The sequence below is a fragment of the Bombina bombina genome, chromosome 9 (assembly GCF_027579735.1).
Source record: "Bombina bombina isolate aBomBom1 chromosome 9, aBomBom1.pri, whole genome shotgun sequence".
NCBI classification, from domain to species: Eukaryota; Metazoa; Chordata; class Amphibia; order Anura; family Bombinatoridae; genus Bombina; species Bombina bombina.
This window is the reverse complement of record NC_069507.1, coordinates 189,768,509-189,786,103: the sequence shown is the minus strand read 5'-3', so window position 1 is coordinate 189,786,103 and position 17,595 is coordinate 189,768,509. Positions and strand designations below refer to the sequence as shown.

Genomic DNA, 17,595 nt, shown 5'->3' with positions numbered 1-17,595 from the left:
AACCAAGATGTCTGTTCATTGTGGCTAAAATCTTGGTCAGCTGATGTTACCTCTAAGTCCAAGCTTCTGGCACTTCCTTACATGGGTAAGACCTTGTTCGGACCTGGTCTGGCAGAAATAATTTCTGATATTACGGGTGGAAAAGGGTCAAGAAGAACAGACTCAAAGGACGTCAAAGTAATTTTCTTTCCTTTCGTAACTTCAAAGGTCAAAAGTGTTCCTCTCCCTCTTCCAAGCAGGATCAGTCCAAATCTTCTTGGAAGCATAATCAATCTTGGAATAAAGGGAAGCAATCAAAGAAAACCTCAGCTGAGTCTTAAGTCAGCATGAAGGGTCGGACCCCGGTCCAGGATCGGATCAAGTGGGGGGCAGACTTTCCTTGTTTTGTCAAGCGTGGAGAGGAGATGTCCCAGATCCTTGGGCTGTGGACATAGTATCTCAGGGTTACAAAATAGAATTCAAAACTTTCCCTCCCAGGGGCAGGTTCCACCTCTCAAGATTATGTGCAGACCAGGTAAAAAGAGAGGCATTTTTGAACTGCGTTCAGGACCTTTCCTCCCTGGGAGTGATTGTTCCAGTTCCAGTAAGGGAACAAGGTCTAGGATTCTATTCAAATCTGTTTGTTGTTCCCAAAAAAGAGGGAACTTTTCGACCCATTTTAGACCTAAAGTGTGTCAAGTTTCTCAGGGTACAGTCCTTCAAAATGGAAACCATTCGTTCCATTCTTCCTTTGGTCCAAGAGGGTCAGTTAATGACGACCATAGACCTGAAGGACGCATATCTTCATGTTCCCATCCATATGGATCATCAAAAATTCCTGAGATTCGCCTTTCTGGACAAACACTTTCAGTTTGTGGCTCTTCCGTTTGGCCTTGCCACAGCTCCCAGAATTTTCACAAAGGTTCTGCGTACTCTCTTGGCAGTGATCAGGTCTCGGGGAATTGCAGTGGCACCATACCTGGACGACATATTGGTTCAGGTGCCATCTTTTCAACAAGCAAACTTTCATACAGAGATCTTGTTGTCTTTTCTACGTTCCCACGGTTGGAAAGTGAATCTGGAAAAGAGTTCCCTTGTTCCAGCTACAAGGGTGGTTTTCTTAGGGACTATAATAGATTCCCTATATATGAAAATTTTTCTGACGGAGGTCAAAAAATAAAAAATTCTCTCATCTTGCCTCTCTTCAGTCTACTGTTCGGCCAGCAGTGGCTCAATGTATAGAGGTAATTGGTCTGATGGTTGCTTCCATGGACATCATTCCCTTTGCTTGATTCCATTTTAGAGTTCTGCAATTATGCATGCTCAGTCAATGGAACGGAGACCATTCGGATCGGACTCTCTCCCGTGATGGCTTTCTCAGGACCATCTGTCTCAGGGCACATGCTTCCAGGGACCTTCCTGGGTGATTGTGACCATGGACGCCAGCCTGCTAGGCTGGGGGAGCAGTCTGGGACTCGTTAAAGGCGCAGGGACTATGGACTCGAGAGGAGTCTGCTCTCCCCATAAACATCTTGGAGTTCAGAGAGATTTACAATGCTCTGATGGCTTGGCCTCAATTTTATTTAGCCCGGTTTATCAGGTTTCAGTCGGACAACATCACCTCAGTGGCTTACATCAACCACCAGGGAGGAACTCTGAGTTCCTTAGCCATGAAGGAGGTGGCACAGATTTTTCAGTGGGCTGAAGCTCACAATTGTTGTCTATCTGCCATCCACATTCCTGGAGTAGACAACTGGGAAGCGGATTTCCTGAGCAGACAGACATTTCATCCCAGGGAGTGGGCTCTCCATACGGAGGTGTTCTCCAGGTTAACCCTCAAATGGGGGGTGCCGGAGTTAGATCTGATGGCTTTTCTGGAAAACGCCAAGCTTCCAAGGTACGGTTCAAGGTCAAGAGATCATCAGGCCGCTCTGATAGATGCTCTGGTGGTTGCTTGGGTGTTCGGTCTAGTATACCTGTTTCCTCCGTTTGCTTTCCTTCCACAAGGTTTTGCTCGTATTAAACAAGAGAGAGCATCAGTAATTCTAATAGCTCCTGCATGGCCTCGCAGGATCTGGTATGCAGACCTAGTGAAGATGTCATCTCGACCGCCTTGGAGGTTTCCTCTGAGGAAGGACCTTCTAACTCAGGGTCCATTCCTCCATCCAAATCTTGTTTCTCTGAAGCTGACTGCTTGGAGATTGAACGCTTAGTTCTGTTTAAGCGTGGATCTTCTAACATTGAGACCATGAACCAGGCTCGCAAGCCTGTTACTCTATTTTTTTTCCGTAAGGTATGGTGCAAATACCTTTTATTGGTGTGAATCTAATGGCTACTCTTGGAGTAGGGTCAGGATTCCTTGAATTTTGTCTTTTCTCCAGGAAGGTCTGGAGAAAGGGTTGTCAGTCAGTTCTCTGAAAGGTCAGATTTCTGCATTATCTATTTTGTTACACAAGCGTCTGGTGGATGTGCCAGATGTTCAATCTTTTTGTCAGGCCCTGGTCAGAATCATGCCTGTGTTTAAACCTGTTGCTCCTCCTTGGAGCCTTAATCTTGTTCTTCAAGTTTTGCAGCAGGCTCCGTTTGAGCCAATGTGTTCCATAGATATTAAGTTGCTATCTTGCAAAGTTTTGTTTCTTATTGCTATCTCTTCTGCTCAGAGAGTTTCAGAACTCTCGACTTTGCAGTGTGATTCGCCTTGCCTTATCTTTCATGCGGATAAGGTGGTTCTTCGTACTAAATTGGGGTTTCTTCCTAAAGTGATTACGGATAGAAATATTAATCAGGAAATTGTTGTTCCTTCTCTCTGTCCCAATCCTTCTTCTCAAAAAGAAGGTCTGTTGCACAACTTGGATGTTGTGCATGCGCTAAAATTCTACCTACAGGCGACTATGAATTTTCGCCAGTCTTCTGCCCTGTTTGTTTGTTTCTCAGGAAAGCGTAACGGTCAGAAGGTTACTTCTACTTCTCTTTCCCTCTGGTTGAGAAGTATGATTCGTTTTGCTTATGAGACTACTGGATAGCAGCCTCCTGAGAGAATTACAGCTCATTCCACAAGGGCTGTCTCCTCTTCTTGGGCTTTCAAAATTAAGCTTCTGTGCTTGGTCCTCTCTGCATACTTTTTCCAAATTTTACAAATTTGATACTTTTGCCTCGGCTGAGGCCTCTTTTGGGAGAAAGGTTCTTCAAGCGGTGGTGCCTTCTGTTTAGGTCTGCCAGTCTTGTTCTCCCTCCATGTTCATTCTGTGTCCTCTAGCTTGGGTATTGGTTCCCACTAGTAATTGAATGATGTTGTGGACTCTCCATATCTTAGGAAAGAAAACAAAATTAATGCTTACCTGATACATTTCTTTCCGGATATGGAGAGTCCACGACCCCACCCTTTATTAAGACAGTTATTTTTTACTAAAGCTCAAGCACCTCTTCACCTTTGTGTTATTCTTTTTCCATTTCCCTTTGGTCGAATGACTGGGGATTATAGGTAGGGGTGTGACACTTAACAGCTTTTCTGTGGTGCTCTTTGCCTCCTCCTGCTGGCCAGGTGTGAAATTCCCACTAGTAATTGAATGACGTTGTGGACTCTCCATATCCGGAAAGAAAGAAAGAAATTTATCAGGTAAGAATACATTTTGTTTTTGTTCTATTCATTTGAAGACTATTCTATCATCCTGCTCTCCCAATCTAGGAACATTGAAGAATGTTTTCATATTTCCGTGTTACATCATTAGTTGAGTATCTGTGAAGTAAATTTATATTACACATCTGTTTTTAGGACTCTATAGCAGCAGTTTTTAACAATTTTTTTAGCAGTGTTGAACATTGTTGCATACACTCCTGCCATAGAATACTAAAGACACAGACACACGAGAGCTTAGCACATTGTCTAATAGAAGTAAACTGTAACACTTTTTTTTTGTATTGCATGCACTATCTGAATAATAAAAGTTACATTTTGAGTTCAATGTGCCTTTAAGCAGTTTTCAGCTAGGATTTTATGTTATGCTAATGTCTTACAAAATAAATGTGTCATTTAAAATCTATTTTTTAAATAGTATCTGTTGTCCTAAGTTATAAACGTTTTGAATTACATGTATATACTAAATCAGGGGTGGCCAACTGGCGCCCCCTGGGCCACATGTGGCCCTTTGCACTAGTTTTTGTGGCCCCATGTAAAAAGTAGAAATGTGAATGTGTGCCATAGTATTAGTGGTCCCAGGAAAAAGCAGAACTAAATATATGTGGTTTGGGGACTTCTGGTTAGTGGGCAAACTCAAATGAGCCTTCTGAAGGGGAGATCAGCAGATAGTGGGTACCCTGCAACATTACCTAAATCTGTAAGCACTTTGACACTAGACATTTTTAGGAAATCTATTACTTATGTGTTTAATATCCATAATTAATAGGTGGCTCTTCACGTTTCTAAAATATTGATCTGCTGCTGCCATTTATTAAAAAGTTGGCCCTCACTGTACTAAACAGTCATATGCTAAAGATAATCTGATAGTTGACAAGCCATATGCTGTGTTTTTGCTGGTTTGTGGAAAAATTGATATGTAATATTTTAATGTCATGTTTTAATTATTATTACAAAGACAATGATCCTGTTGTTGCTGTGACTATAGCCAACCAAGAGGAAACCATCATTCGCAAGCGGACAGTAGGCATCCTAGACATGGGCGGCGGTTCTCTTCAGATTGCTTATGAGGTTCCAACCACCATGACCTTCCCTTCTGCACACTATGTAAGTTTTTATAGAGTTTGTAAGTCCAGAAGTGCTAATTTCAGGGTAACAAGGTAACAATACAAATTGTTGACTATAAGTGAAAAGTCAGGAAATAATTTTTTGTTGACTTTTTTTAGTTGATATTATGTCCAGTGATTACATACCTGACTTATTTATTTAACCTGCGTCTGCCTGAGGCATGTAGAAATATTGTGGTCTTGCCACTGTAGGCGAGACCCCCGCTATTACACCCCTAAATTCGCAAACAGCAGCCAACATAAAGCGTTTGTTGGCTGTCATTAAGGGGTTAAATCTGAATCTCATTCTACCTGTAAAGATGAACATCATTGCATTATCAATCGGATTTAAATAAGACAAATAACATGCTTCATTATAAACCATAACCTAATAATTTCTGTTCTGTTTGATAATTTAGCAGGAAGAAGCAAAAACCGTTTTGGCAGAGTTCAACTTAGGTTGTGACCTGCAGCATACAGATCATGTGTACCGTGTATATGTTAAAACATTTATGGGATTTGGAGGGAACTTTGCACGGGTACGTTATGAAGAAATGTTATTCAATGGCACAGTAGCCAAAAACAGGTAAAATATATCATTTTTGCCTCCGCAAGAAAAACCATGGCATTTGGCACTTAAGGGCTAATGTTTCTCTTAATATTTCTTCCCTAATCCTAGAGTACTGGAGGAGCAGACCGGCACCAATTCCAACTCACCACTTCTGGATCCTTGTTTACCTGTTGGTCTTACAGATAAAATACGTAGACAGGAGCAGGATCTTCATGTTCTTGGGCAAGGAGATTGGAATAAATGTGGGCAGTTGCTGGAACCTCTGCTTTTAAAGTCCAATGACTCTCAAGCCTATCTCAATGGTGTTTATCAGCCACCCATAGACTTTTCTAACAGTGAATTTTATGGTTTTTCTGAATTCTATTACTGTACAGATGATGTTCTTCGTATGGGCGGTATATATAGCAGCCGCAAGTTTTCTAAAGCAGCGAAGGTATTTTGTCATTTCAGCAAATGTTTTATTGGTTTTATACACACCTTGTGTTTCACATTCTTTCTTTGTCCTTACAGGATTTCTGTAGTATGAGCTGGACAACCTTAAAAGAGAGATTTAACAATCACCTGTATTCTCCACATGCTGATGTGCATCGGTTAACGTAAGTCATGTTATTTTGCTTTAGATAAAATATAGTAATATAACCTATCTCTTATTGGATACGAGGTGTGCACTCACTTTCTGTCTCCTAATTCATAGGACGCAAAAGCCCAGATCTTCTTCCTTCTACATTCAGTTCCATCAAATATAATTGCAATATACTCTACAAAGTATGGATATGTTATGATAATATAAAACTGTGTAAATAAATTGCTTTATTTTGAGAGTGTGGTGCAGTTCTAGTTTGTTTCATGCAGTCATTTATATTTATGCTAACTGATATTTAAAGAGACTCAGGCAAGCAGCAAGTTTGTTGTATTTAAAGCTGTTGCATGAACATTATTTAAAGGTACATGAAACCCAGCATTTTTCTTGTATGATTCAGATAGAGCATAACTTTTTACACAACTTCCCAATATACTTCTATTATCAAATTTGCTTCATTCTCTTGGTACCATTTTTTTGTTATCACATTTACTGCCATTCCTCAGCTGATGCTTAGTATTAGTCTTTTAAATGAAGTGGAACCATGATTGAGATAGAACGGTCCACTTTTTAGCCATTACCCTCTAGGTTTTTATTTTAAATATAAAATTTTATAAAATATATTTTTATTGCCTTTTTAAATAAAACATTCCAGAAATGGGCAATACGATATATATATATATATATATATATATATATAGAGAGAGAGAGAGAGAGAGAGAGAGAGAGAGAGAGAGAGAGAGAGAGAGAGAGAGAGAGAGAGAGAGAGAGAGAGAGAGAGAGAGAGAGAGAGAGAGAGAGAGAGAGAGAGAGAGAGAGAGAGAGAGAGAGAGAGAGAGAGAGAGAGAGAGAGAGAGAGAGAGAGAGAGAGAGAGAGAGAGAGAGAGAGAGAGAGAGAGAGAGAGAGAGAGAGAGAGAGAGAGAGAGAGAAACACTGAGCAACTGCTTTTGCTGTTGATAGTATATAGAACATTACGATAAAAAGAAAAGGATTAAAAAGGAGAAAAGTGAGACGAAAAAGAGCAAGATGAAGAAGAGAAGGAAGAACAAATTATTAATTACGTTTGCTGCTTCCTCGCACATACATACAACACGTCAGATTAGAGAAAAAATAGGGAAGGGAGAGGAGAAGGGAAAAAAACAAAAGGAAACAACGTCTAATTTATGCTACCGTTTCCGTTCATTGTAGTAAAATAACCCTCTAGTTTTTATTTGAGCTAAACACCCTACAGTAGATAGTACACTGTGAAATTTAGACACTCTGGTAAAGTAATAACTTGGAGTGTTTAAATATTGTGTATACTTCCTATAGATTTCTTTTCCAATCCTTACATTTTGTACTGTTTTATATTTATTACGGACTGTATAGAATGAGAGGTCGTGCTAGAGTTTTTGTCGATCTAATTTGAGATACAGGGTCTGGTTTGGTGAATGCTGCTTTAAAGGGACAGTTAAGTCCAAAAAAAACTTTCATGATTCAGATAGGACATGCAATTTTAAACAACTTTCCAATTTACTTTTATCATCAATTTTGCTTTGTTCTCTTGGTATTCTTAGTTGAAAACTAAACCTAGGTAGGCTCATATGCTAATTTCTTAGACCTTGAAGGCCGCCTCTTTTAAGAATGCATTATGACAGTTTTTCATCACTAGAGGGCGTTAGTTCATGTGTGTCATTTAGATAACACTGTGCTCATGCACGTGGAATTACCTAGGAGTCAGCACTGATTGGCTAAGATGCAAGTCTGTCAAAAGAACTAAAATAAGGGGGCAAACTGCAGAGGCTTAGATACAAGGTAATCACAGAGGAAAAAACTGTATTATTATAACTGTGTTGTTTATGCAAAACTGGGGAATGGGTAATAAAGGGATTAGCTATCTTTATAAACTACAAAAATTCAGGTGTTGACTGTCCCTTTAAGAATATGCCAAGAAAGAGAAATTCCACTATGTGAGATTCAATTACCTAATTTTGTAAGCCCAGTACATTTGTATCATAACACTGATTTGACATACTGAAAAACATGAAAGGGATATGAAACCCCAACATTTTCTTTCATGATTCAGATATAGCATGTGATTTTACTTCTATTATCATTTTTTTCTTTCTTCTCTTGGTATCTTTTGTTGAAAAGCAGAGCCGTAAGCTTTTCTGGAGCACTATATGACAGCAGCTTTGCAAGAACGTTATCCAATTGCAAGAGTGCTAGATGGCAGTACTATTTCCTGCAATGTAGTGCTCCAGATGCCTAACCTAGGTATCTCTTCAACAAAGAATATCATGGGAATAAAACAAATTTGATAAAAGAAGAAAATTGGAAACTTTTTAAAATAATATGCTCTGTCCGAATCACAAAATAAATTGTTTGGGTAACTGGGTTTCATATTTTAAATATTGAATCGCCTTTCAATCAGTAATATGTGATTTCTCTTGATCATCCATGATGCTGAACATAGAAGGAAAAAAATGCTGCATTTGTGCTGATCATCAGATGATGTTTTATTAAGATTTTTTGTCTTCTGATTTACTCCAGATATTTTTTATATATTACCTACTTTAATAACCAGAAATGTTAACTCTTTCAGGTATCAATGTTTTAAGTCTGCCTGGATGTACAAAGTTCTCCATGATGGTTTCCATTTTCCATATGACTATCCAAACCTTAAGACTGCTTACTTAGTGTATGATAAGGAAGTGCAATGGACCCTTGGAGCGATGATCTACAAAACTCGATTCCTTCCACTCAGGTAACAGCAAGGAAGAGAATAGATTTAAGTCATGCGTTATCTTATTTTATAGAAGGTATCGGCAGTATAGTACTGCATTACAGAAGATCTGCACACGAAATACGTGTTTTAAAGTGATGCTAGGATTTACCATCACTAAAAATAACCTTCATTCATCAGTTTTAAAAAATAAATAAAAAATGTATGAAAAAGTGGCTTTATTTCGCCCCGGTTTCACTACTAAGCCTAGCGGCTCCGGCGGCACACGGTGCTATTTATTTTTTTAATGAAGTGACTTTTCGACCTCTTAGCCGCGAGTGCCTACAGCATAATGCTGATAGGCACGCATGGCTATTGGCTAAGAGGTGGAAATGTCATCTCATTGAAATAATGGCACCTTTTCATTATTTTTTTTTTCTTCTTAAACGGGGAGAGTCCACTGCTGCATTCATTACTTTTGGGAAATACAGAACCTGGCCACCAGGAGGAGGCAAAGACAGCCCAGCCAAAGGCTTAAATACCTCCCCCACTTCCCTCATCCCCCAGTCATTCTTTTCCTTTCGTCACAGGTTGGCAGAGAAGTGTCAAAAGATTACGGAGTAGTACTCTTCGAAATGGGACGGGAGTTTTAAGTAGTCCTCTCAGTGAGAGCATGGATGAAAGTTAGAGTCCGGAGATGCAGGGAGAATCTTTCTGCGAAACCATCCCGACTCATATAAACAGCTCCATAAGCGATCAGCGTTGACGAGTTTCCCTGCCTGCTTTCTTCACTGAAGTCCATGTCAGAAGCGACGCTACTATCTGTCAAACTTGAAGGACCGTGTTACTGTTCCACGGCATAGATTCTGGTAAAATCGTTTTAATTTACTTTCATTGTGGATGTAATGTAAATTATAGAAGACAGGGTCTCAGTGGGACTCCTTTATCTTTATGGAATAAAGGGTTAATATCTCCTAAAGGGGGTTATTGAGCAGTAGGGGACTTTAATCATGTTTGTTATGTGATTCTGTCTGCTTATGTGTAGAAGTGTTGGGGCTCATGGCTATTATGGAACGTACAATTTTTTAGAGCTACGCAGTTCTTGTGGACTGGCATGCTTTTATTTGGCCTACATGTCGAGCTACGCAGTTCTTGTGGACTGGCGTGCTTTTCTTTGGCCTACATGTCGCACCTTGTGACCGGGCATGGTCACGTTTTTCATTCTCCATTTCTGTATTGTGACGGAGTGGCAGTGGAGAGGACCTGTTTCTCTGCTTGTCTGGGTCATAGGAGGTGGTGAGTGCCCCAGCCATTGGGGGGGGTGAGGTGCCAGTTATTTTTGTCCAAATTTGTCTGGTCAAGTTATGGAGGATTCTGATTTTTCAGAGGAGGATTTTTCTGACTCAGATTCTGTTTCCTGCTTCGATTGTGTGGAGGCCCGGGTAATCCAGCCCAATCATTTATATTCCGTATGTTGTAATAGTGTTCTTTTTTCCCTCTGTGGAGAGATTGGAGACCGCTGAGCCATCCGCCTCTGAAGATGCTGTGTCCCATGAGGCACGTTCCCTGGAATTTTCTGTTCCTACGCAAGCACTTGTCCCAAATTCCGTTACCCCTTCTCCGGATGGAGGCTTCTTTCCACCAGGGGTTGCTGCTCGGTTGCGCATGGCCATATTAGTGGCGTTGGCGCATTTACAGCTTCTTGAGGGCCGTCGGCAAAGAGCTTATCCGTGTCCTCTTTTCCTGGCGGGTCTTTCCTCTGGGGGGAGCGGTTCACTCTGAGGCTTCAGGGGGACAGCCGGCAGGATCGGGGCCTTCAGATGCCGCGCCGGAGATGAGTTTTGTCTTTCGAGTCAGTCTGACGTGCCTGCGTTTATTGCTGCGGGAGGTACTGGAGGCTTGGGAGGTTTTTAGTCTCCATTTGCCTCCGGATCCTCAGTTTTCTGATTCTGAAGGTGAACAGTGCTAGACAAGAGGAGGGATGTGAATCCTACTCCTGATTATCTTTTGTTTGTGTATCTAATCCCAGTTGACCTCTTGAGGCCCTGTTAGTGTTTCTATTCCTTTTTGGTGCTGCCTACTTTATTTTGATCCGGTTAGGATGTGTTTCTTTTATTTCCGGAGCTCGAGACTATTATAATCTTCCTTTTGGAAATTCTTTTCTTCTCTGGGATTTTGATACTAGCGATTTTATGGTCGAGATGGTGGTTGCTTCTGGAGGAAGTCTCACACACACACACACAAAAAAAAAAACAATGTTAAGACAACGTTTAAGCCTCAGAGCTTATTTGTCGGTTGTTTGTCTGTCTGTTTAGTCTAGTCTGCCAGGGGTTGGAACTTTCAGTTAAACTCTTGAATAGTTTGTTGTACCCTGGTCTGCAGGCTGGTCCTGGTTGGGTACTAGTTCACTCTGTTCTGTATCAGACATTTTGTATCCTTGTCAACAGGCTGGTCCTGTTAGGGTACTAAGTTTGCTTACTTCTTGTTCTAGATGTCAGGCCGGTCCTAGTTTGTTTCATCTTGATGGGCCGTCTGACGTTGGTTTGTATTCTATCCTAAGTGTTTTGTCCCTGCATAGCTTGCATGGCTAGCTGGGTTTACGAATCTTGCTGTGGCAGTGTATTTGTAGTTCCTGAGGTCCTTTGGACAGGAACTGAAGTCCTCTCTTCTGAGGGGGATCAGATGACTGCTTGGAGATCTTCAGTACCTGATGAGGGGTGATTGTTCCCCTCTATTGGTACTCCTTTGTGGCTCGAATTATCCTATTGTAAGATCTCCTTCGCCAGTGCTTTTCTCCTCTTTTTGAGGTTTTCTGCCCTTTTTCGCTTCCCCTTGTCTTTGGGGTAGGACTTCCGGTCCTCTGGTGAGGAGACCCAGTTCTTCGGGACCGTTTTTTCCTTGCAGTATCCTTCTTTTGATCCTTATACTTGGGAGGGGATCGTTATGCAGTCTCTCTTGCCGTTGCCTTCTAGGAGTTTTTAGGATGATTGTTCATTCGTTAATTCCTTATGCTATAGTTTTTACGGGGGTTGATCCAGTTTGGATCTTTAGAGACTTTCATATTTCTCAATCAGGGATTAATTTCCAAATTCTGTTCTGTTGTTCCGCAAGGTTTTGGTCTTTTAAACCGGCTCCTGGTTTTGGGTGTCCGGATTTTTAACCTCGCCCTTGTCTTTGACTTGGCATTTGGTTGTTCTGCTTCCAGATTTTAATAGTCTTGAATATGTCCGGTAGCAGGTTTGGTTTCCCAGGCCTGGGTAACTCTCCTTATTCCTACTGGGGCGGTTTTTCTAAAAATGTCTTTACTGGAATATTCTTTGATTTCTTAGTTTTCCTTCTATTTGGAAGGATCTGGTCTACTGCGCCTACACAGTTTACTCCTCCTAAGGTAGTTTTTCCTTCATCTGTCTCTAGGAGTTCAGTGGGTCGAGGTTTTCTCTTGTTTGCAGTGTACCCTACCTTCGGGTTTCTGAGGGGTAATGAGGATAGGTAACTTGGATCCCGAGTTAGTCTATGGGTGTTGGTGCCTTCTTCCTGTTCTTTTCCTTAAGAACTAGTGGTTGGAGATTCATTAGTGTTCTCTGGGCTTTATCGATGCTGGGATTTTTTAATCTCTCTGGTCCTTGGGACATTGACAGTCGCTTCGGTGTTAGGATTGTTAGATCGGAGTACGGGTCAGGAATTCTGACTGCTCTGTCTGGGCATCGCCCACGTATCTTGTCTCCCGCAGGACCCTTACTTAGGTTGGGAGGCCTTGCTGTTGGTCGGGAACCTTCCCTTAGGGGGTAGTTGGTTCTTCCTTAATTGTCAGGGGTTGTCCTGCCTTGCCCCGTCTTCTAGTAGGGGAGGAGTTGGTCCGCCCTGCTTTCTGTGTTTTTTCTCTTGTTCCTTTCCAGGGATGTCCTGGTGCACTGAAGTTTAGTCGGACTGCCTACCGATGGAAGCCTGCGGCTTTCGTTTGTGGCGTAAACTGATGTTACTATTCCGTTCCTGTTCTGCTCCTGTTTTTTTTGGTTTTTTTTATGACCTACGGGGATTCAGTTTCTCTGTGCTACGTAGCTGTCTATTGCAAGGTAGTCTTGTTCTATCTTTCATCCTTTTGTGCCTTCTGGGACTTTGGTTCAGGTTAAGGCTTTATATTGGTTGCTTTTGGATCCATGTAGGAGGTGATCTGGAATTTTTCCTTTCTTTGCTCTCCTCCGTCGGTAGAGTATTTTATATGGGACCTTGTCCTCTTGCAGCCTGGTCGCCGCTTTTTTTGAGTTATGCTAGGGTTTTCTCTCTCTGTTTTGTTCTTAAATCTTCGGAGATTGTTTCTGGAGGTTCTTTCGGACATTCTTATCTGATTCTTCCCTTCTTTCAGTTAGGGAGCATGTGGTGTGGGAGGTTGTTTGTTGTTTCCCTTGCCATTGTTCATGGAGAGGTTATTGTTTTGTGTGCTTCTAGAGAGTGGGACTTTTGTCTTCTCAGTGGCTTTTGTGCTCAGTGGAGTCCAGAATTTAGAGTGATCTCTAACTGGGATCATTATGGTTCTAATTGATGGGCAGTTACCTTGTCCTCTCTCCATATTTTTGTTCTTCCTGCTTCTGTTGAAGTAGTTTTTTTATTGTGAGTCTGGGTTGTGTCAGGCTGTGGTGCCATCAGAATGGGCCGCCTTTTTTGTTCCTGCCCATTTGCATTCAGTGTCCTCTATAAGCTTGGGTATTGATTTCTCAAAAGTAGTGAATGCAGCTGTGGACTCTCCCTGTTTAAGAAGAAAAACTTAAATTATGCTTACCAGATCATTTTCTTTTCTTCTGACGGGGAGGGTCCACAGCTCCCCGTCCGTGTTTTTTCTTGGGGCGGCCTTGATTTTTTGTTCTTCTGGCACATTTTTCACCCTATTTCTCCTACTGTTCCTTGTTCCCTTGGCAGAATGACTGGGGGATGAGGGAAGTGGCGAAGGTATTTAAGCCTTTGGCTGGCGTGTCTTTGCCTCCTCCTGGTGGCCAGGTTCTGTATTTCCTAAAAGTAATGAATGCAGCTGTGGACTTTCCCCGTCAGAAGAAAAGAAAATTATCTGGTAAGCATAATTTTAAGTTTTTTTTAAACTGATGAATGAAGGTGGCCTTTATTTTTAGTGATGGTAAGTACTAATATTTAAAAAAAAAAATGCTAGGATTTACCATCACTTTGAAAGCATCTTAAAATAGGGTTATTCAAACAATCCAAATTAGTGTAACGAATGCAGTAAATAGCTTCTGCGGTGGGTGCAACATTCGGCTCATTTGAGTAAAAGTGCAACACAAATATTGCACTTTTACTGAGGCCTTTTTCAGCATTTCTTTTCACTAATATTTGCATATCCCTATTTAAAACAAATAATTTGTTTTCAAAATGTGCATGTTTTGCAGTCTAGCAACATACCACCTAAAAGCCTTTTTGAATATTGTTTGTCTTATATTCCTTGCTGTAGCCAGTTCGGGACAGATATAAATGAGCCTCATGTACTGATCACTGTGTGGTATGTTCCAGGGTTAGGGTTCACAATTCTACATGATCCACTCCAGCCTCTCCGCAGACAAGTTTAACACACAATTTTAATAGTTAAACATCAATAAAAGATGGCAGAATAATTAAAGTACATTGCAAACGTTATTATGCATAATTAGAAATCTTTCTGGAAGTTAAAGGGAAATAAAACTCAACATTTTTCTTTCATAATTCAGATAGAACATACAATTTTAAACAACTTTCCAATGCACTTCTATTATCAGATTTTTTTTTCTTGTTATCCTTTGTTGAAAAGCAGGAAGGTAAGCTCAGGAGCGTGCATGTGTCTGCATCACTATATGGCAGCAGTTTTGTAGCAGTGTTATACATTAGCTAGAGCACTAGATGGCAGCACTATTTCCTGTCATGTAGTTCTCTAGACACGTGCACGCTATGTATTTAGATATCTCTTAAAGAGTAACATGAGAACAAAGCAAATTTGATAATTAAAGTAGATTGAAAAGCTTTTAAAAACTGTATTCTCTATCTGAATCATGAAAGAAAAAATGGTGGTTTCATGTCCCTTTAAAGGGACAGTCTAGTCAAAATTAAACTTTCATTATTCAGATAGGACATGTAACTTTAATCAACTTTCCAATTTACTTTTATCATCAAATTTGCTTTTTTCTCTTGGTATTCTTAGTTGAATCTAAACCTAGACAGACTCATATGCTAATGTCTAAGCCTTTGAGGGCTGCCTCTTATCACATGCTTTTTAAATCTCTTTTCAACACAAAGAGACAGAAAGTACACGTGGGCCATATAGATAACACTGTGTTCAGGCACAGGGGGTTATTTAAGATTTAGCACAAAACAATGCTAAATTTAAGACAATAGATAATAAACAGTCAGTCGTGATCAGGGGCTGGAAGAAGGTTCCTAGATACAAGGTAATCACAGAGGTAAAAAGTACATTAATATAACTGTTGGTTATGCAACACTGGGTAATAAAGGGAATATCTATATTTTAAAACAATAACAATTCTATGGTAGACTGTCCCTTTAAGTACTATGTGGTGCTTGTTTTCCAGCAATATGTAGTTTGCCATATATTTTACCTAAATAAATATTATCTTTTATATCTTACTATTTTATGTTTTGTTTGCTTAATATTTTCTTTAATATAATACTGTGTTTCATTGGTCTTACAGGGATATTCGCCAGGAAAGCTCCCGGCCTGCCCACTGGTGCTGTTTCAGACTTTCATTTGTCTTTAACTACTATCTATTCTTTGCTTGCATCTTGGTGGTTTTAATCTCTATTGTCCTGTACATTTTGAGGCTTAGACGCATACACAGGAGACAGGCTCGAGCCTCTGCACACGACTTCTTGATTTTGATAGAGGAAGGTGAAACCACATCATTAAAGTAAGACTGTGGCGCATATTTATCAAGCTCCGTAAACAGAAGTTATCAAGAAGTTATGAAGTCTAAATACCGCTGCTCCATAACTTGTCTGCCTGCTGTGAGGCGGCGGACAGAAATCAACCCGATAGAATTTGATCGGGTTCATTGACACCCCCTGCTAGCAAATCTGCAGGGGGCGACATTGCACCAAGCAGTTCACAAGAACTGCTGGTGCAATGATAAATGCCGACAGCGTATGCTGTCTGCATTTAGCGATGGGCAGCGATGTGCAGCGGACATGATACGCTACTTCGTATCATGTCCGCTCGCACATTGTTAAATATGCCCCTGTGTATTAGCCGAGAGCTGGTTCTCATTTAAGTGTTTCTACAGCGATGATCTCCTTATTGCTGGTTTTATTGCAGCAGCTCTTTTTTTGAGCTCCGTTTTTTTTGACAATACTATAAACTCTTCACTTTTTATACAAACTGGAAGGTGCTTCCTTTGTGTAAAATGGTTTAAAAAATATACTTCATTAATGAACTTAATGAGTTTTTTGCTTTTAAAGTATTACCAATAAAGGAGTAGTAAAATCAGGGCATCTCTAAACGACCTACATATGTTGTTACATTTATCTGGTCATTGTCTTCATACAGACGAATAATCCTGAAATGTGTAGACTTAGAACAGACCAAGATTTGAAGAACTTCTCTGCTTGGCTTAGACAGTCAACACAAAAATTGTTATTGTTTAAAAAGATAGATAACGCCTTTACTACCCATTCCCCAGCTTTGCACAACAAGCATTGCTATATTAATATACTTTATAACATTTAAGCCTCTAAATGTCTGCCTTTTTCTAAGTTACCACAGACAGCCTCTTATCGCATGCTTTTTTATTTGCTTTTCACAACAGGAGACAACAGGAGACTGTTAGTTCATGTGGGCCATATAGATAACATTGTGCTCTTTACAGTGGAGTTGTGCAGGACTCAGCTCTAATTGGCAATAGATAAATAATCATGTGATCAGGGGGCTGTCAGAAGAGGCTTAGAAACAAGGTAATCACAGAGGTAAAAGGTGTATTAATATAACCATGTTTCTTTGCAAAACTGGGGAATGGGTAATAAAGGGATTATCTATTTTTTTTAAACAATAATACATTTTGAGTTGACTGTCTCCTTAAAGGGCTTAGTATGGACCAATTAAAAATCAGGGCTGGAAATGTCCACTAGCTAGGTATTGGTACAAAATTGGGTTTAATATAGAGTGGTTTAGTAACTTTTTCCCCAGCTGGTAAACTGTAGTGATTTTTTTCCCCTTTGCCAGATATTATATTCTAAGCACCTTGGATTCCTTTGGAACTGGAGTTTGTGTTAAAAGCAATGCAATAACATTAGATTTTTATTTGCTAAAGCAAAAGATTTTATACAGTTGCTCAGTTCTTCACATCTTTTCCTCAGCACCTGGAAGTTGGTTTTGATTTTATGTTAAAAAAAAAACTTTCCAATTTACTTCTAGTATCAATCTGACTTTGTACTCTTGGTATCTTTTGTTGAAAAGCTGATAGGAAGGTGTATATGTGACTAGAGCAATATGGCAGCAGTTTCATAACAATGTTATACATTGCAAGAACAGTAGATGGCAGCATAATTTTCTGTCATGTACCGCTCCAGAAATGTGCACTCTACCTATCTAGATATCTCTTCAACAAAGAATACAATGAGAACGGAGTAAATTTGATAAAAGAAGTAAAATAAACACTTTTTTATTGTATGCTCTGTCTGAATCATGAAAGAAATATGTTGTGTTTCATTTCCCTTTAAATTGAAATACCTCATCTTATTTAAAATGACCACAACAAAAACCACAAATGTATGTTTACTAATAAAACCATTTTTTGTTATATTCTTCTTTATTGTATAAAATTTAAAATAGCATGTTACAATTCTGGTTAATATATGTAGCAAAATAATTGAAAAATAAAAAATGTCCTTAAAGTCTGTTTCATACATATAAAAAAGGGAAAACAAATACAATGTACAAGTATGTCAGATATATCAGACATGATAAATCAATTTCCTCACACTAGTAGTAGAATCATATTCTGGACTCATTGGTATCTGTCTTGTAGTTCCTGTGA

The 17,595-nt window shown here is 39.9% G+C and overlaps 1 protein-coding gene across 2 annotated transcripts in view; it reads left to right on the top strand.

Moving 5' to 3' along the window:
• ENTPD7 (ectonucleoside triphosphate diphosphohydrolase 7) overlaps positions 1–17,358 on the top strand; it is a 78,838-nt gene extending 61,480 nt beyond the window's left edge. Inside the window, exons 8-13 of one of the 2 annotated variants that reach the window (XM_053692540.1) lie at positions 4,602–4,720; positions 5,139–5,305; positions 5,399–5,723; positions 5,801–5,886; positions 8,456–8,617; positions 15,259–17,358. In XM_053692540.1, coding sequence (XP_053548515.1) covers positions 4,602–4,720; positions 5,139–5,305; positions 5,399–5,723; positions 5,801–5,886; positions 8,456–8,617; positions 15,259–15,478 — 1,079 coding nt within the window. In that variant the 3' untranslated portion in view covers positions 15,479–17,358. Of the gene's footprint in view, positions 1–4,571; positions 4,721–5,138; positions 5,306–5,398; positions 5,724–5,800; positions 5,887–8,455; positions 8,618–15,258 lie in introns of both variants that reach the window. The other variant, XM_053692539.1, reaches the window with a different exon arrangement.
• The last annotated feature ends 237 nt before the right edge of the window (positions 17,359–17,595 follow it).